A 20644-nucleotide genomic window follows, 5' to 3' on the forward strand; every position below is an offset into this window, starting at 1 on the left:
AAGTAGAAATAAGCTTTCAAGTTGTCAGTTGTTTCCATATGCTGGTATGCATACAGCAGCAGTTAAATAACACTACGGTTTTCTCTCTTCACTAAGTTTTCTAGAGTAGCTTGAAGAGTTTTAGCAGTAGTACCTGGTTCTTTAAAGCATGTGTAGTGCTTAAAATAGTCTTCTCCCTCATTCTATTATATTAAAGTAGAATTTCAATATTTTTAAGGCTTAAATAAATGTTTATTTGGTAAGATTCGGGTTATTCTATTGTATTTGAGACACTATTAACCTCATAGACCAGAAAGCATCAATTTCCTACCTTCAGTTTTGAAAGATAAATTAGACAGAATAGCTCAGACATAGGAGGAATGTTAGGCTGGCAAGAGAAAATGGCTCTTAAAACAGCAAGTTTTGGGCTGGGCACTAAAATGAGGCATTGATGCAGAAAGGCTAGAAACAATTTCTGACAATTTTTTTTGACTTGGAGAAAAGGTATTTCATTTTTCTCAGAATTATATGCACTTTAATAGGGTTGAGAAACTAAATGAGGAAAGAAATCTTGTGCAGATGGCTACTACCTAGTGCAATGGTGACCGTGTGAGTGCACTCTAGCTCTCACACTTTTGCACTCTAGCTATTTCCATGTACCTTTAGCATATTTTTTAACAAGCTATGTGTGAATTTTTTCCCCTCAGCTGTCCCTGGACCTCCTGACAAGCCAACAGTTAGCAGTATAACACGTGACTCAATGACGGTAAACTGGGAAGAGCCAGAACATGATGGTGGCTCTCCTATTACTGGTTACTGGTTGGAGCGCAAAGAAACCACTGGAAAGAGATGGACCAGGGTTAACAGAGATCCTATCAAGCCTATGACACTGGGGGTTTCATACAAAGTTACTGGACTTATTGAAGGCTCTGAATATCAGTTCCGTGTTTCAGCTATCAATGCAGCTGGTGTTGGCCCCCCAAGCATGCCATCTGATCCAGCACTTGCTAGAGATCCTATTGGTAAATATTTTAAATTATTTTTTTTCTATATTTAAAAATATTCAAATAAGAACATATAATACATAGTTATGCTGTATGATGGTATTTTTCAGCCCCACCTGGCCCTCCTATACCAAAAGTTACTGATTGGACAAAGTCTTCTGTAGACTTGGAGTGGAGTCCACCAGTAAAGGATGGTGGTTCTAGAGTCACTGGCTACATTGTTGAGTTTAAAGAGGAAGGAAAGGAAGAATGGGAACGGGTAGGTAGAAAACCATTGCAGAATCTGCACTTCTCTCTGTGTCTATCAATATGAATTGCTCCAGAAAAAAAAAAAAATCTTTAAAAAGTTTTGCTATTCAAGTTATTTTCTAAAAGCTTGCACCATAATTATCATCATATGTTTAAAATACAAGACCAAGCTTGTCCTTCCTCAGTATGAAGTTAACTTTGCAATTAATAGATATAGAATTTTATAACTTTTATTTAAAGATGTGGGAAAATATGTAGTTAATATGTGATAAAAAGTCACAGAAGGCCAAGTTAGAACTGCCAGAAAAGTAACCCTCACTGGTATCAAAAAATGCCTAGGCGTTTACAATTATTACGTTTCTACATTTTCTGAATTTTTTTCAATAGTGCCTCACTTAAAATTTAACTTGTGCTGACCTTGGCCATTTTTTATATCCTCATAAATATATGGATTCATTTTAAGTAAGACCTACATTTCCTATACTGTTTCCAGGTAGAGACTTTATATTGGGTTTGAAAAGAAAAGGACTGAATTCCCTTTCTTGTTGCTCTCACTTATATGAGTTTGTGTCAAAAAATACATGTAATTCTTCTGAGACCAGACTATTGTAGTGTCTAAATTGCTGAATTCTAACAACCTTCTGTGTTAGAATATGTTAGACAAAAGATGAATCTTCAGAAGAGCTTGTAGATCCATGATATACATTTCTTTAAAAATTTCTGATTGCTTCTGTGTGGGCTAGATACATGTATGATTAATGCTTTTGTGTGCTTGTAAATCTGAAATAATTTCTAATGTAAGATTTGTTTCAAACTGTGCAAAGAAATTAATGATATCGTGATGTTTGCTGATGTTACAATGTTTTTTTCCAGGTAAAAGATAAAGAAATTAGAGGAACGAAGTTTGTTGTGGCAGGATTAAAAGAAGGTTGTTTTTACAAATTTAGAGTTAGAGCAGTAAATGCTGCTGGCATCGGAGAGCCTGGAGAAGTTACAGACATTATTGAAATGAAAGACAGAATTGGTATTTATCATTTTGGTTTACATTTTTAGAACCTCTAACTCAAAGTAAGAAAAATAAATAATTGACTTTTTATTTCTCTTCCCTTAGTGGCTCCTGATATTAACTTGGATGCAAGTGTCAGGGACAGAATTGTTGTTCATGCTGGTGGAGTAATTCGGATCATAGCATATGTCTCAGGAAAACCACCTCCAACTGTGACCTGGAGCAGAGATGAGCGAGCTTTGCCAGAAGAAGCCAAAATTGAGGAAACAGCTATTAGTTCTTCTTTAGTCATCAAGAATTGCAAAAGGAGTCACCAGGGTTTATACACTCTTCTTGCTAAAAATGACGGTGGTGAGAGGAAGAAGACAATTATTGTTGATGTGCTAGGTAAATAGCATCTTCAGAGCTTGTGAACAAGTACAATTTCATAAGATTCAGCATGTATGCTTCAATACTCCAATTTTTCCTTTGCTTTCAGATGTGCCAGGCCCAGTTGGATTGCCACTCCTTACAGAGAATTTAACCAATGACTCTTGTAAATTGTCATGGTTTACTCCTGAAGATGATGGTGGTTCTCCTATTACCAACTATATAATTGAAAAACGTGAATCTGACCATAGAGCTTGGACTCCAGTGACCTACACAGTTACAAGACAAAATGCTACTGTTCAGGGACTCATTCAAGGGAAAGCCTACTTTTTCCGAATTGCAGCTGAAAATATAATTGGCATGGGTCCTTTCACAGAAACAACAAAAGAGATTCTCATTAGAGACCCAATAAGTAAGAATAGTTTTTGTTTCGATAACTACCATATGAGATTAATACACAGGAGGATTCTGAATATACAGAAAAATGAATCTACCTTGTTTTTACTTTATTCACAGCTGTTCCTGACCGTCCAGAAGACCTGGAAGTAAAAGCAGTTACCAAGAACTCCGTTACACTAACTTGGAACCCTCCAAAATATAATGGGGGCTCAGATATCACCATGTACGTTCTGGAGAGCCGTCTCATTGGAAAAGACAAATTCCACAAAGTTACAAAGGAGAAAATGCTTGATAGGAAATTCACTGTAGAAGGCTTGAAAGAGGGTGACACCTATGAGTATCGTGTGAGTGCTTGCAATATTGTGGGACAAGGCAAGCCATCATTTTGCACTAAACCAATCACGTGCAAGGATGAAATTGGTATGTTTCTTTTTCATATTTCTTTTGAAAATAGTAATTACATTTACTGATTCCTTACTTTTTCATGTTAATATTGCTGGCATTTGTGGACATGGTGTATTTTAATTTTGTCTTTCAGCTCCTCCCACACTTGACCTTGACTTTAGAGACAAGCTTATTGTCCGAGTTGGTGAAGCTTTCAGCTTGACTGGACGTTACTCAGGCAAACCTGCACCAAAGGTTACTTGGCTAAAGGATGATATTGTTGTGAAAGAAGATGACAGAATAAAGATCAAGACAACTCCTACAACTCTTTGTTTGGGGGTACTAAAATCTGTCCGTGAGGACACAGGCAAATATTGTGTTACTGTAGAGAACAGCACAGGATCAAGAAAAGGATTTTGTCAAGTTAATGTCGTTGGTAGGTTTTACTGAACAACAGCTTTGTCTGTGGTTTTTATTAGTGATTAGAATTCACTGAGTTTTATAAAATTTAAGTATTGAAATGTCTTTTTTACTACAATAATTTGATTTACTGTATTCTCGGTTATACTAAAAAGCTATTTATTAATTTTGAGCACATATTTAACTCTGAATTAGTTTATTCAGCATGAATAATTTAATGTCTTCACATGCATTTAGAAAAAATCAACACTGTAGAAAATGTTAATCACCAAATACACCTAAGAATTAAAAATGTCAAACATGTTTTACAGAGGAATAGCCCTGAAGTCTTGATTCCTTATTATAATTGTGATGTCAATCACAGTTTCTAATTTTACACTGCATTTGCTGTATTGACAGTTTAATCTATGGTGTTTCATGAAGTTCATAATAAAGCATGGATATATTTTATTTTTTCTTAAACAGATCGCCCATCACCTCCAGTAGGCCCAGTTATATTTGATGAAGTCTTTAAAGATCATATGGTAGTTTCCTGGAAACCTCCATTAGATGATGGAGGCAGTGAAATTACTAATTACATAATTGAGAAGAAGGATACACACAAAGACTTGTGGATGCCAGTTACATCTGCCACAGTAAAGACAACATGCAAAATTCCTAAGCTGCTTGAAGGAAGAGAATACCAAATTCGAATTTATGCTGAAAATCTTTATGGCATAAGTGATCCTCTCATCTCTGATGAGATGAAAGCCAAGGATCGTTTCCGTAAGTTTTTAGTTTTCAATTTTATTTGGCTACTCCAGTCTTTATTCTGTTTGTAATGCTCATACACTCATTTTTTTCTTCTCACCCCAGGTGTACCTGATGCACCTGAGCAACCAATCGTTAAGGATGTAACCAAAGACTCTGCATTAGTGGTTTGGAACAAACCATATGATGGAGGCAAGCCGATAACAAACTACATTTTAGAAAAGAAGGAAACAATGGCTACAAGATGGGTCAAAGCTACCAAAGACCCAATTTTCCCTGGTACAAAGTTCAAAGTACCTGATCTCCTTGAAGGCTGTCAGTATGAATTCCGTGTTTCAGCAGAAAATGAAATTGGTGTAGGTGATCCTAGTCCACCATCAAAGCCAATTTTTGCTAGAGATCCAATCGGTAAAGTATCACATTCCATTTCTTACTGAATTTTTAATGCACTCCATTTCAGTTAGAAAATTATTCTAATAGTTCCTCTTTTTTCTCCAATTTCTTTATTTTTTTACTTTTTTAACAGCAAAACCAAGTCCACCTGTGAATCCAGAAGCAGTAGATAAAACTAAAAATTCAGTAGATTTATCTTGGCAGCCACCTCGCCATGATGGAAATGGCAAGATAATTGGCTACCTTGTAGAGTATCAGAAAGTTGGAGATGAAGAATGGAAACAGGCTAATCTTACAGCAGATTCCTGTCCTGAAACAAACTACAAAGTCACTGGTCTTACTGAGGGATTAACCTATAAATTCAGGGTCAAGGCAGTCAATGCGGCAGGCGAATCCGACCCAGCACATGTTCCTGATCCGGTAGAAGTAAAGGACAGGCTTGGTAAGTTTAATAAAATCAGATAAGTTTACCTAAGAACAGACTTCTTCTTTCTCACTTTGTAAAAAATTGTATTTTTGATTCCAGAACCTCCTGAGTTAATACTTGATGCTAATATGGCCCGAGAACAGCATATAAAAGCTGGAGATACCCTGAGACTTAGTGCTGTTATTAAAGGTGTTCCATTCCCAAAAGTTACTTGGAAGAAAGAAGATCATGAGGTCTCACCCAAAGCTGATATTGAAGTTACAGGAGTTGGCAGTAAGCTTGAAATCCGTAACACTGTCCATGAAGATGGTGGAATGTACTCCCTGACAGTTGAAAATCCAGCTGGTTCAAAGACTGTTTCAGTAAAAGTTGTGGTCTTAGGTAATCTTTTTGTGTTCCTTCTATACAACTTCTTTTTGCTCTAATTAGAGATTAAGAAATAAAGGAATTTCTGGAAAATATCTGTAAACCAAGTTATATTTGTGTTTTTATGAAAATATAAAAAAATAGAAAAAGGACTAAAAGTTGCACAAAATATAACACAATTTATCTTGAAATTTACAAAGTTTTTTTAAGAAATGCTTCGGTTACCAAATAAATAACTGATTGTGTTCTTATCGATGTTAGATAAGCCTGGTCCACCCAGAAATCTGAAAATCAGTGATATTAGAAGTGACTCTTGCTATCTCACTTGGATGGAACCAGAAGATGATGGTGGCTCTGTGATTACCAACTATGTGGTGGAGAGGAAAGATGTAGCTTCTGCACAGTGGGTAGCCATCTCTTCATCCTCCAAGAAACGCAGTCATATGGCTAAATATCTGATGGAAGGCACTCAGTATCTCTTCCGAGTTGCAGCTGAGAATCAATATGGCAGGGGTCCATATGTGGAAACACTTAAGCCTATCAAAGCTATAGATCCCCTGCGTAAGTGTTTTTCAGTTATATTGATTTGTTTTCTTTGTAAGGGATTTGGTAATTTTGAGGTTGTCCTGTTGGTATGAAGATGATGCAATGGTACCATAGATTTTTCATCCTAGTAACCATTTTGGTTTTGTATTTTAAAAGATCCTCCAGGGCCACCAAAGAATCTGCATCATGTAGATGTTGACAAGACAGAGGTTTCCCTTGTTTGGAATCGACCAGATCGTGATGGTGGTGCTGAGATAACTGGGTATTTGGTGGAATATCAAGAAGATGGTGCAGATGAATGGACAAAGTTCCAGACAGTCCCTATGCTAGACTGTGTCGTTACAGGACTACAGAAAGGAAAAATATACAAATTCCGTGTGAGAGCTCAAAACATTGTTGGTCTTGGCCTTCCAGACACAACTATACCAATAGAGTGTCAAGAAAAACTAGGTAATTTTTGATTTTTCATATTTTTCACCTATCTTTTCTCTTTTTCTATAAGCATTTGCCCTAAAAAAAATAATTTCTGTTTTTCTCTAATTTCAGTACCTCCATCTGTGGATCTAGATGTGAAGTTAATTGAAGGTCTCGTTGTTAAAGCTGGCACCACAGTGCGCCTTCCAGCAATTATGAGAGGTGTGCCAGTTCCCACAGCAAAATGGGTTACTGATGGCACTGAAATTAAACCAGATGGCAAATACAAGATTGAGACTGACAATTACTCAACTGTGCTTACTATCAAAGACTGTGTAAGAAAAGATACAGGAGAATATCTACTCACGGTATCTAATGCAGCTGGCAGCAAAACTGTGGCTCTGCACCTTACAGTTTTGGATGTTCCAGGCCCACCAACTGGTCCTATTAATATTCTTGAAGTAACACCAGAATATATGGTTATTTCTTGGCGCCCTCCTAAAGATGATGGTGGGAGTCCTATAATAAATTATATTGTTGAGAAGCGTCAATCAAAGAAAGAAACTTGGGGAGTGGTTAGCTCTGGAACAAGTCACACAAAGATTAAGGTTCCACGACTGCAGAAAGGCTGTGAATATATTTTCCGTGTTCGTGCAGAAAATAAGATAGGCATTGGTGCACCCCTGGATTCAGAACCAACAGTTGCTAAATACATGTTTGATCCACCATCCCCACCTGGTAAACCAACTGTTTATGATGTTACAGAAAATGCTGCAACTGTGTCTTGGACCCTACCAAAATCTGATGGTGGAACTCCAATAACTGGTTATATACTTGAACGTCGGGAAGCATCTGGTAAATGGGTGCGTGTCAATAAGACACCTATACTTGATATGAAATACAGAGTCACTGGTCTTTTTGAAGGCAATACATACGAATTCAGAGTTTTTGCAGAAAACATGGTGGGCTTAAGTAAACCATCTCCAAGCTCTGATCCAATAAAAGCATCACGTCCTATCACTCCTCCTGGACCACCTATAAATCCAAAATTAAAAGACAAAACTAAAGAATCAGCTGATCTTGTGTGGACAAAGCCCCTCAAGGATGGTGGCAGCCCAATTCTGGGATACATTGTGGAATGTCAGAAAGCTGGAACTACACAGTGGAATAGGATTAACAAGGATGAACTTATTAGACAGTGTGCTTTCAGAGTACCTGGATTAATAGAAGGAAATGAATATAAGTTCCGAATAAAAGCTGTCAACATCGTGGGAGAGGGAGAACCAAGAGAACTACCAGAAACTGTTCTTGCAAAAGATATTCTTGCTCCTCCAGAAATAAGCTTAGATGTGACCTGTCGAGACTTAATTACTGTCCGAGTTGGTCAAACAATACGTATTACTGGCAAGGTAAAAGGCAGACCAGATCCTGAAATAACTTGGTCTAAAGATGGCAAAGTACTAGTCCAAGATAAGCATATTGAAATACTTCATGATCTGCCTAATGTTGAACTGCAAGTGAAAGAAGCCAAAAGATCTGATCATGGCAAATACATAATAGCAGCTAAGAACAGCTGTGGCCAGGCTCAAGCTTTTGCTGTTGTTAATGTACTTGACAGACCTGGACCATGTCAGAATCTGAAAATAAGCTATGTCACAAAAGACTCTTGTATGATCTCTTGGGAGAGCCCAGTAGATAATGGTGGCTCTGAAATCACAAATTACATAGTAGAATACCGTCAGCCGAATCAGAGGGGATGGTCAATTGTCTCCTCTGATATTACTAAGAGATTAGTAAAGGCAAATCTTGTAGAGAACCGTGAATACTTCTTCAGAGTTTGTGCAGAGAATAAAATAGGTCCAGGGCCTTGCATTGAGACCAAGACTCCTATCCTTGCTATCAATCCTATTGACAAGCCTGGAGAGCCAGAAAATCTTCACATTGCAGAGAAAGGAAAGACATTTGTATATCTGAAATGGAGAAGACCAGATTATGATGGTGGAAGTCCCAATTTAAGTTATCACGTTGAGAGAAAACTGAAAGATTCAGATGAATGGGAAAGAGTTCACAAAGGCAGCATTAAGGAAACACACTACATGGTAGATAAATGTGTGGAAAATAAAATTTACCAATTCCGAGTTCAGACTAAGAACGAGGCCGGTGAAAGTAACTGGGTAAAAACAGCTGAAGTTGTTGTGAAGGAAGATCTCCAGAAACCAGTCCTAGATTTGAAGTTAAGTGGGGTTCTAACTGTGAAAGCAGGCGACACAATTAGAATTGAAGCTGGAGTCAGAGGAAAACCACAGCCTGAAGTTGTATGGACAAAAGACAAAGATGCCACTGATCTCACCAGATCTCCAAGAGTCAGCATTGAAAACACTTCTGACACATCTAAGTTTGTTCTCACAAAATCAAGGCGTACTGACGGTGGGAAATACGTGATTACAGCAACTAATGCAGCTGGCAGCTTTGTAGCATATGCTACTGTTATTGTCTTGGATAAGCCAGGTCCTGTACGAAACCTGAAAGTCACTGACATTTCAAGTGACAGATGTACTGTTACTTGGGATCCTCCAGAAGATGATGGTGGTTGTGAAATACAGAACTACATCCTGGAAAAATGTGAAAGCAAGCGTATGGTTTGGTCTACATTCTCTTCCTCTGTCCTAACAAACTATGCCAAAGTGACACGCCTCATCGAGGGTAATGAATATATATTCAGAGTGCGTGCAGAGAATAAAATGGGCACTGGTCCACCAACAGAAACACATCCAATTATTGCAAAAACAAAATATGATAGACCTGGGCGCCCTGACCCTCCAGATGTCACAAGAGTCAGCAAAGAAGAGATGACTGTAGTTTGGAATCCACCAGAGTATGATGGTGGCAAATCAATTACAGGATACATTTTAGAGAAGAAAGAGAAACGGTCACTAAGATGGGTTCCTGTTACTAAAACCCCAATCCCAGAGAGACGCAAGAAGGTTACTAATCTCTTCCCTGGTCATGAATACCAGTTCCGTGTCAGTGCTGAAAATGAAGTGGGACTTGGAGAACCAAGCTTGCCATCAAGACCTGTGATAGCCAAAGACCCAATAGGTAAAATACCACTGATTTTTTCTGTATTATTTTAATGTTAACAGATTGCTAAACTGTACAGCTGTGTTCTAATCTGTAATTTTTACTGTTTCACAGAGCCACCTGGTCCTCCCACAAACCTGAGGGTGGTTGATAGCACAAAGACTTCCTTAACCCTTGGCTGGGGAAAACCAGTGTATGATGGTGGTGCTCCAATTATTGGATATGTTGTGGAAATGAGACCAAAAGTTGAGGGTGCCGATCCTGAAGCAGGGTGGAAACGATGTAATGTTGCTGCTCAAGTTATTCATACCGAATTCACAGCTACCAGCCTGGATGAGAAGCAATTGTATGAGTTTAGGGTTTCTGCCCAAAACCAGGTTGGCCTTGGCCGACCAGCAGAACTGAAAGAAGCTGTATCTCCCAAAGAAATTCTTGGTGAGTTTTCCCATCCTATTTTGGGGTGTTTACATAAAACACTTTATTTGCTTTAAGCTTATTTTATTTCATGTGCAAAACTTTGCATCTTATTTCTTTGTCTTTCAGAACCTCCTGAGATTGAGCTGGACGCAAGCATGAGAAAGTTAGTCACAGTCAGAGCAGGATGCCCTATTAGACTTTTTGCCATTGTTAGGGGTCGCCCAGCACCAAAAGTCACCTGGAGGAGAATGGGTGTTGATAATGTTATCAGAAAAGGACAAGTTGATCTGGTTGACACTATGGCCTTCTGTGTCATTCCCGATTCCACACGTGATGACTCAGGCAAATATTCATTGACACTTGTTAATGCAGCTGGAGAAAAGGCTGTATTTGTGAACGTCAGAGTTCTGGGTAAGTAATGAGAAATACCTCAAGACAATTTTATAACTATTTTGGATGTTCCTTGCAGGAATATTTATGATCCTCAGGTGCAAAAGTTTTTGAGCATAACTCTGTCACCTAACACTAACTCCCTCCGTGTAGTAAGCTTTTGGTCACCCTTAATTTTAACTTATTAAAGAAGAAAATACTAACATAAATTGAAATTTCTTCATAGATACTCCTGGACCTGTGTCAGACTTCAAGGTTTCAGACGTCACCAAGATGTCCTGCCATCTTTCATGGGCACCTCCAGAGAATGATGGGGGCAGCCCAGTGACTCATTACATCCTGCAGAAACGGGAGGCTGACAGGAAGACCTGGGCAACAGTCACAGCAGAACTAAAGAAAACTAGTTTCCAAATAGCAAACCTTGTGCCTGGAAATGAATATTACTTCAGAGTAACAGCAGTAAATGAGTATGGGTCAGGTGTTCCAAGTGACATACCAAAGCCTGTTCTAGCAACAGATCCTCTAAGTGAGTATGCCTTTATGTATATTTTATGTTTGCCTCCATGGACATTTTCTGTTTATTTTTCTCTAATTTTTGTCAGATTTTTGCATTTTTTAGTTAGTACTTCTAAACTGAACAATGCTGCTAGCTACTTAAGTAAAAATATAAGTATTTCTGTGTCAGTTTCTTTCAAATAATATGATCAATGAATACCTTTAAAATTATTGTGAGTTTCACTCTTATCTATATTGTCCTGGTTGAATTTGCATAGACAGCATCCAATATTCAAGAGTAAAAAAATATTGGAAATTCAGTGTTTAATGTGTTTCTTTTTTCCCCTGAAAGGTGAACCTGATCCACCAAGAAAACTTGAAGTAACTGAAATTACAAAGAATAGTGCTACTTTGGGCTGGCTGCCACCACTTCGAGATGGAGGCTCTAAAATTGATGGATACATTGTTAGCTACAAAGAACATGATCAACCAGCAGATCGCTGGACAGAATATTCAGTTGTTAAAGATCTCTCCATTGTTGTAGCTGGTCTGAAAGAAGGAAAGAAATACAACTTTAGAGTGGCAGCTAGAAATGCTGTAGGAGTAAGTTTGCCAATAGAAGCTACAGGAGAATATGAAATTAAAGAACAACTCAGTAAGTAACAATTTAAATACTACTTAATATACTGCTTTAATGATTAAATGAGCAAGATACACAGGTTTTTGAGTCATAGAAAAACATTTGCTTTGCAGAGTTATCTGGAGGATTATGGCTAACTGTACTGAGTATTTTGACAGGTCAGAAAAAAATGAGAGTTCACCACTAGTTTAGAATTATAAAATAAGTTTTCAGGTATGGTTTAGGTTGGAACCTGAAGATAATAAATAAAAAGTAATAAATAGAAGTAATAAATACCTTCAATGAAGTTTAAATGAAAGAGAAAATGTGTCAGAGTAGTAGTTTGAGAGATAAATGAGAAAGTCGAAGCTGTTTTAATATAAGAGAAAATAAGTGGTTTATATTGTAAGGTTGGTTGAGAATATAAAACAAAAGTCAGGGAGGATAGTTTGGCCTGTTTAAGGTGGTGGTGTTCCTGAGGCACAGGAAGATGTAGAGTAAGGGCAGTCTTCTTAATTTGGGACATGGGAAGAAAAAGAGAGAGGTACAGGAGCAGGAGAATGAAAACTAGCCAGTGGAAGGAAGAACACCAAACATGCTGCCAGGCTTCTTTGGGAAAAAAAAATTGATTTTGTGCAAATGAAGTAGGAGAAAAATAATTCAAAGATACAAAAAGATTGACTGTGAAAGCATGTTTATCTCAGTAAGAACTTCAGTTTTCTTCTTCATGTTTCTTGTAGAAGGTCAGCAATAAGCAAGCAATGGGTTTCAGATAAAAAGAGGAATTATATTTTATGCATTAATAGTGCACAAATCTCTACATAAATTGCTTATGTGAAGGCAATCCAAATTCATAATTATTGTCTTATAAACTGTACAAAAATGTAAAAGTAAGACTGGAATGAATATCGCCACCTGCAGAAACTGAAGTTGTCCATAAGTGGAACCTAAATTAATGATTTTCTAGTCATTCATACAGGTGATTCCACTTAAGAGAGAAGCAGAGAAGTGTCACATGAAAAAATAAGAAAAAGTAAATTAATATGTCACAGAAGTTGAATTTATTTGCCTCTCTGTGATTTTTTTTACAGTCCCACCTAAGATTCTGATGCCCGATCATGTTCACATTAAAGCTGGAAAGAAACTGAGGATTGAAGCTCATGTATATGGGAAGCCTCAGCCAGTCTGTAAATGGCTGAAAGGAGATCAAGATGTAGTTACATCCAGTCGCCTTGCTGTGCATAAAGCAGAAAAGTCTTCTGTTCTTATCATTAAGGATGTGACTAGAAAAGATACTGATTTTTACACTCTTACCGCAGAAAATAGCTCTGGTACTGATAGTCAGAAAATCAAAGTGACCGTCATGGGTATGTTCCATTTGGTTGTTTTTCAGTCCAGCTTTATACAAAGCTGGTTTTACTATATTCCAGTGGTTACCATTTTATTTCATCCCTTTTTTCTTAATATACTTCTTTCATGCAGATAAGCCAGGTCCACCACAGCCTCCATTTGATATTTCTGAAATAGATGCTGATGCTTGCACTCTTTCATGGCACATACCACTTGAAGATGGTGGCAGCAACATTACAAACTATATTGTTGAGAAATGTGATGTAAGTCGAGGAGACTGGATAACAGCTTTGTCTTCTGTCACAAAGACAAGCTGCAGAATTGGAAAACTGATTCCTGGAGAAGAGTATATGTTCCGTGTTCGTGCTGAAAATCGTTTTGGGATTTCTGAGCCACTTGCTTCTGGCAAGATGATCGCAAGATTCCCATTTGGTATGCTACATTTTAATAGCAGCATTTCTCTATTTAAACTTTCTAGTAAGAAAACATACAATTGATGTCTATTTTCGTACTCCTTTCTAGATGTTCCCAGTGAACCAAAGAATGCACGTATTACCAAGGTCAATAAGGACTGCATTTTTGTTGCTTGGGATAAACCAGATAGTGATGGAGGCAGTCCAATCACTGGTTATCTCATTGAGCGCAAAGAAAGGAACAGTTTACTGTGGGTGAAAGCTAACGACACAGCTGTGCGCTCCACAGAATACCCTTGTGTGGGCCTCATCGAAGGTCTTGAGTATACTTTCAGAATTTATGCATTGAACAGAGCTGGAGCAAGTAAACCTAGTAAACCAACCGAGTTTGTCACAGCAAGAGCGCCAGTTGGTAAGCCACCCATACCAGTACTTTGCAACAGACTGTTTTTATGATAGTTTTCAATATATCTCCAACTTATTATGATCTTTAGTTTGCCCTTCTGTTTATACTTTCATGTGTACTATGATGTCACCCTGATTGCACTGTCTAGGTATGCAGTAAATAAGATCCAGTAATATTAAAACCATTTTTTAATGTGTTAGCTCTTTTCTGGAAAAATGTACTATAACCTGTTTTTATTTGCCATAGATCCTCCTGGAAAACCTGAAGTTATTGATGTCACTAAGAGTACTGCATCACTGGTATGGACAAGACCAAAGCATGATGGTGGTAGCAAACTTATTGGTTACTTCGTGGAAGCTTGCAAATTACCTGGTGATAAGTGGGTTCGGTGCAATACAACTCCGTATCAAATACCCCAAGAGGAGTACACTGTGACTGGTTTGGAGGAAAATGCTCAGTACCAATTTAGAGCAATTGCCAAGACAGCAGTTAACATCAGCCAACCTTCAGAACCTTCTGATCCTGTGACCATTCATCCAGAAAATGGTAAGGAATAAAAAAGCGTTTGATAGCTCTGGTAAGAGTCTGTGCTTTTTGGGGACCAACACTCATGTGAAGTGTGAGACATTTATCTCCTTCTAGATTGATTAACTCCTGGACTCTCTCCTTTCAGTTCCTCCTAGAATAGAGTTGGATGTGTCTATGCAATCACAGCTTACAGTAAAAGCTGGAACTAATGTGCGTCTGGAGGCAAACGTATATGGCAAGCCAATGCCAGCAATCACCTGGAAGAAAGAAGGAGAAGTTTTAAAGCCATCTGAAGGTGTTAAGATCACCACAAAGAGAAATCTTGCTACAGTTGAGTTGTTCAGTGTTAACAGGAAGCAAACAGGAGACTACACTATTACTGCTGAAAATGCAAGTGGATCAAAGTCAGCAACCATTAGGCTTAAAGTACTTGGTAAGCTAAAGACTGTCTATTAATAAATACATTTATAATTAAATGATATAGCATGGGATAGAATTATAACAGTGTGATATTAATTGTTCTAGATAAGCCTGGCCCACCAGCTTCTGTCAAAATCAAACATATGTATGCTGATCGCGCAATGCTTTCTTGGGAGCCTCCTCTGGAAGACGGAGGTTCAGAAATTACCAACTACATTGTAGACAAGCGTGAAACAAGCAGACCTAACTGGGCCCAAGTCAGTGCCAATGTGCCCATTACCAGCTGCACAGTGGAGAAACTAATAGAAGGACATGAGTACCAGTTCCGCATTTGTGCTGAAAACAAATATGGTGTTGGAGACCCCATCTTAACTGAACCAGCAGTTGCTAAGAACCCGTATGGTAAGTGCTTTGTGGAATAGTTTCATTAGTCCCTGGGTTTTTGTCTATACTTATGAAAGTGAATGTAATTTTCAAATAAATCTCTACAGATGTACCCGGACCTTGTGATCCACCAGTAATTAGCAATGTAACAAAAGACTTTATGACTGTTAGCTGGAAGCCGCCAGCTAGTGATGGTGGATCCCCAATAACTGGTTATATACTTGAGAAGCGTGAAACGAAGGCTCTTAACTGGACAAAAGTAAACAGAAAGCCTGTCATTGAAAGAACTGTAAAAGCTACTGGACTCCAAGAAGGAACAGAATATGAGTTCCGGGTGATAGCACTGAATAAGGCTGGACCTGGCAAGCCCAGCGCACCATCTAAAGCAGTGTATGCTCGTGATCCTCAATGTAAGCTAAAAGTCTCAGATATTTTCCTTTATAATTTCCAAATATTATCATGCACCATTGGGTATGCTGACTTTATGTTGTTTTAATTCCCAGATCCTCCTGGCCCACCTGCTTTCCCGAAAGTGGTTGATACTACTCGTAATTCGATTAGCCTGTCATGGAGCAAGCCAGCATATGATGGAGGAAGCCCTATCATTGGTTATCTAGTGGAATCAAAAAGAGCTGATACAGACAACTGGGTCCGATGCAATCTACCCAAGAATTTACAGGCTACACATTTTGTGGTAACAGGGCTGATGGAAGATACAGAGTACCAGTTCCGTGTATATGCTGTCAATAAGATTGGATACAGCGATCCAAGTGATGTTCCTGATAAACACACTGCCAAAGACATTTTAAGTATGTTCACTGAAAACAGATTGCCTTGTTGACTTTGGTTTCAATTCATGGGATGAGTCTCAAAGACAGACTTTGTCACAGGTCACAGGCGCAGATTAATTTGGAACATGTTTTTACTCAAAAAAATGTGGGCTAACAGTGGCTAATTTGGAAGAAAACAGGGCACTTAGGAACAGAACAGAATTTGGTGTGTGCTTTTTTCATTTATACGCTTTATAACCTTCTGACTCCTACTGGATCTTCAAGATTATTTTCTTTTTCTAATCCTAAAATTAGAATTTCCAGATCTCTCATCTTTCTTAAAACTTTCAGTCACCTTCATATCTTTAAATAATTTGAAGTCAAGATTACTATTCTAAGCAGCTGTATGATGCTCTTTGATTGTATGATGCTTCTTGAGAGATATGCTGGCTTTTGTATTCATTTTGCTGCATGTACAGAAGCATTGCTTCACAAAACTGTCTTAGTTCAAGAAAAGCATTAGAGTCCAGGAGGCTCTGAAACTCCTTGGAATTCTAGAGAAACTGATAGTCTTTCTAACATAAGTGGTGTAAAGGTAGGGGGTGAAAAAAAGGAGGTGAAATTCGTGCAAAAAAGGGTATATTTGCAAATTATCTTCAAATAGGAGTCAGGACACTAGCATCATCACAGGTATAAGAAGTTGGTTAGTCTAGTGGAATGCCTGTAAAAAGGGACTGTTTGTCAGAGTAACTTTGTGATTATCTTAAAAATGATTCTTTAATTACGTGGGGTTTTTTCTTAAATACGCAGTTCCACCTGAAGGAGAACTTGATGCAGAGCTAAGGAAAGTCCTTGTGTTGCGTGCTGGAGTCACAATGAGACTTTATGTGCCAGTAAGAGGACGTCCACCTCCTAAGATTTCATGGTCTAAAGTGGGTGCCAACCTAAGAGATAGACAAGGATTAGACATCAAGTCAACTGATTTTGATACCTTCCTGCGTTGTGAAAATGTAAATAAATATGATGCTGGAAAATACGTCCTCAGTCTGGAGAACAGCTGTGGCAAAAAGTCATATACCATTGTTGTAAAAGTACTTGGTAAGTCTCATGGCTTTCTCCATTATAATATATTTGTTAATTTTTTAACTGGTTTTTAAAATTTTGTTACTAAATCAAATACATTGTTGTTGTGTTTATCCAGATACGCCAGGCCCACCCATTAACCTGATTGTAAAGGAAGCGTCTAAAGATTCTGCCTTCATTACATGGGAACCTCCTCTAGTAGATGGGGGCAGCCCAATCAAAAATTATGTTGTTGAAAAACGTGATGCAGAAAGAAAGTCATGGTCCACAGTAACAACAGAGTGTCCAAAGACAAGCTACAGGATAACTAACTTAGAAGAAGGCAAATCTTACTTCTTCAGAGTTTTTGCTGAAAATGAATATGGTATTGGTGATCCTTGTGAAACTCGTGATGCTGTCAAAGCTTCTGGTAGGAAAAATGAATACTCTTCATCTATTTTTGAGGTTCAAATAATCCTTATTTTTAGCTTGAATCAAAACTTACTATGCTTTTCTTCCTTCTAGAAACACCTGGGCCGGTTGTGGATCTAAAAGCTTCAGCTGTAACAAAATCCTCATGCAATTTGGTATGGAAGAAACCTATCAGTGATGGTGGAAGCCGTATTTCTGCATATATTGTTGAAGTCCTGGTTGGTGATAATAAATGGCAAGAAGTCATGCGGGGAAAGAATCTCCATTTTTCAATGAGAGACTTAAAAGAAGGACAAGAATACACCTTCAGAGTGAAGGCCCAAAATGATGCTGGATATGGAACTCCATCAGAGATCACAATTGTAGCAAGAGATGATGTTGGTGAGAAGCAAGATCATTAATTCAATGCTTTACTTACCCAAATTATATTTTATGCATGCTATCATTACCCTGTATACATAGAAATAAGACACCTTTAAAACAGCATCTTAATTTTACCGCAGAGTTTATGCATAGTGGAATAACTGGTTTCCTTCATTTTTCACAGCGGCACCTGAACTTGACTTAAGAGATCTACCTGATTTGTGCTATACAGCTAAAGAGGGTAGCAATTTCCGTCTTAAAATCCCTATGAAAGGAAAGCCTGTCCCAACTGTAACTTGGAAGAAGGATGAAGACCAGGCAATTACTGAGAGTGGGAGAGTTGCATTTGAATCTACAGCAGTTAACACCACTCTTGTAGTACATGACTGCCAGAAAGCTGATGCAGGAAAATACACAATAACTCTGAAGAATGTTGCTGGCAGCAAGGAAGGCACTATTTTTGTGAAAGTTGTTGGCAAACCTGGCATACCAACAGGTCCAGTGAAATTTGAAGAAGTCACAGCTGATGCCATTACCTTAAAATGGGGCCCTCCAAAAGACGATGGTGGTTCAGAAATCACTAACTATGTTCTAGAGAAGAGAGATAACATAAACAATAAGTGGGTGACTTGTGCCTCTGCAGTCCAGAAAACCACATTTAGAGTTACAAGGCTTCATGAAGGAAATGAATATACATTCAGGATTAGGGCTGAAAACAAATATGGAGTAGGGGAAGGTCTTAAATCAGAGCCTGTCATTGCAAAACATCCATTTGGTAAGTGTCCATTATAATTTTTGAAATCTAAAAAATTTATTTTAGAGGCGATAATAATTTTTAACATTGCTTCATTTTTTCAATATTGTTCAGATGTCCCAGATGCTCCTCCACCTCCCAATATTGTTGCTGTTCGGCATGAGTCTGTAGCTTTAACTTGGACTGATCCCAGAAGAAATGGAGGTTCACCAATCACAGGTACATCCCCCAAAACCTCCCTAGTATTTCAGTTCTTAATAGTACTTTCTCTCTGTCAAAGGATAAGATAAAAGTAACAGGTGTTTATGCACTAAGTTGAGTAATTGATTGATTGATTGATTGACTGATTGGTTGACTGATTTCACTGGTTTGCTTCCTATTAAAAAAAAAGAAATAAATATTGGGAAAATACTAACTGAGAAACAATGTCTTTGCTCAGAGCCAAGATAAGTAAAGAGGTAAACTCCAACTCACCTGTATGTGACAGTACTTGGGTCTGCAAAATTAGCAATTTCCATTTACAAATACCTCCTCATTGCAATTACATACATCTGTCGTGTATGTCCACATCCATTTCTAAACCCGGTTTTCAGTGCTCCTCTTGCACAATGCATATGCAGCATGCAGTGCAGGCAGTATGATGTTTCACAATGCTGTGAGAAATTAAGATTTCTAGAACCACCCCCCCCATATTTTCATCTCATTATTTATCTTTTAGGTTATCACATTGAAGTTAAAGAAAGAAATAGTCTTCTGTGGAAGAGAGCAAATACCACGCCAATAAGAATGAAAGATTTCAGAGTGACAGGGTTAACTGAAGGTCTGGAATATGAATTCAGAGTAATGGCAATCAATATGGCTGGAGTAGGTAAACCAAGTCTTCCATCTGAACCAGTTGTGGCACTTGATCCTATTGGTAAGTCATCAGGAAAATAAAAAGGAAAATTCTGAAATTTGAAATACCTTTTATTTGACTGCTATTTAATATTTTTTTCTTCTAGATCCTCCTGGGAAACCTGAAGTTATCAATGTAACCAGGAACTCAGTAACACTCATTTGGACAGAACCAAAATATGATGGTGGACATAAATTAACTGGCTATATTGTAGAAAAGCGTGATTTACCCAAAAAGACATGGATGAAAGCTAATCACGTGAATGTTCCAGACTGTGCATTTACTGTAACTGACCTTACTGAAGGCTGCAAATATGAATTCAGAATTAGAGCAAAGAATACTGCTGGAGCTATCAGTCCTCCATCTGAATCCACAGGAACCATAATATGCAAGGATGAGTATGGTATGTAGATGGCATTGAAAAGGTGGAATTTTACTTGAGTAATTACTATCAAATTCCTTTTGTTTCTTAACCCTGTGTTCTTGTTGTAACAATCAGTATTTTTTGTCTTTGTTTTGACAGAGGCGCCAAGCATTGTTCTGGATCCTACTGTGAAGGAAGGTTTAACAGTGAAAGCAGGGGAAACCATCACACTGTCTGCTATTAGTATCCGTGGCAAACCACCTCCGACTTCGGCATGGTCAAAAGCTGGAAAAGATTTTAGACCCTCAGAGCTTGTGCACATTGAAACAAAACCAACTTCTTCTACTCTAAGTGTCAAATATGCAGCCAGAAAAGATTCTGGAGAATACACAATCACTGCAACCAATCCTTTTGGCACTAAGCAGGAGACTGTACATGTGAAAGTTTTAGATATTCCAGGACCTCCAGGGCCTATTGAGATCAGCAATGTTTCAGCAGAAAAAGCAACTCTTACATGGACACCTCCTGCAGAAGATGGTGGATCACCAGTAAAATCATATGTTCTTGAAAAGAGAGAAACTAGTCGTCTGCTCTGGACATTGGTTGCTGAAAACATTGAGAGCTGTAGGCATGTTGTTAGCAAGCTCATTCAAGGAAATGAATATGTTTTCCGTGTCTCGGCAGTAAATCAGTATGGCCAGGGTGAACCAGTACAATCAGAACCAGTTAAAATGGTGGATAGATTTGGTAAGTAGAACAAGCTAAGAGATCCCAGTGTGGTTTTATTAATTTCTA

The 20644-nt window shown here is 38.1% G+C and overlaps 1 protein-coding gene across 1 annotated transcript in view; it reads left to right on the forward strand.

Moving 5' to 3' along the window:
• TTN (titin) overlaps nt 1–20644 on the forward strand; it is a 240011-nt gene that overhangs the window by 173060 nt on the left and 46307 nt on the right. Inside the window, exons 229-262 of the mRNA XM_033516034.1 lie at nt 687–1001; nt 1094–1242; nt 2106–2256; nt 2344–2625; nt 2717–3019; nt 3124–3426; nt 3545–3826; nt 4276–4575; nt 4666–4968; nt 5087–5395; nt 5480–5761; nt 6008–6307; nt 6449–6742; nt 6839–9805; nt 9902–10222; nt 10331–10615; nt 10821–11120; nt 11442–11744; nt 12800–13075; nt 13191–13490; nt 13581–13883; nt 14124–14423; nt 14551–14838; nt 14931–15227; nt 15317–15619; nt 15713–16018; nt 16790–17077; nt 17181–17471; nt 17567–17854; nt 18021–18611; nt 18705–18809; nt 19309–19506; nt 19592–19888; nt 20009–20596. Of these exons, the coding sequence (XP_033371925.1) occupies nt 687–1001; nt 1094–1242; nt 2106–2256; nt 2344–2625; nt 2717–3019; nt 3124–3426; nt 3545–3826; nt 4276–4575; nt 4666–4968; nt 5087–5395; nt 5480–5761; nt 6008–6307; nt 6449–6742; nt 6839–9805; nt 9902–10222; nt 10331–10615; nt 10821–11120; nt 11442–11744; nt 12800–13075; nt 13191–13490; nt 13581–13883; nt 14124–14423; nt 14551–14838; nt 14931–15227; nt 15317–15619; nt 15713–16018; nt 16790–17077; nt 17181–17471; nt 17567–17854; nt 18021–18611; nt 18705–18809; nt 19309–19506; nt 19592–19888; nt 20009–20596 (12768 nt within the window). The remainder of the gene's footprint in view (nt 1–686; nt 1002–1093; nt 1243–2105; nt 2257–2343; nt 2626–2716; nt 3020–3123; nt 3427–3544; nt 3827–4275; nt 4576–4665; nt 4969–5086; nt 5396–5479; nt 5762–6007; nt 6308–6448; nt 6743–6838; nt 9806–9901; nt 10223–10330; nt 10616–10820; nt 11121–11441; nt 11745–12799; nt 13076–13190; nt 13491–13580; nt 13884–14123; nt 14424–14550; nt 14839–14930; nt 15228–15316; nt 15620–15712; nt 16019–16789; nt 17078–17180; nt 17472–17566; nt 17855–18020; nt 18612–18704; nt 18810–19308; nt 19507–19591; nt 19889–20008; nt 20597–20644) is intronic.

Source organism: Parus major, chromosome 7, assembly GCF_001522545.3.
Source record: "Parus major isolate Abel chromosome 7, Parus_major1.1, whole genome shotgun sequence".
NCBI lineage: Eukaryota > Metazoa > Chordata > Aves > Passeriformes > Paridae > Parus > Parus major.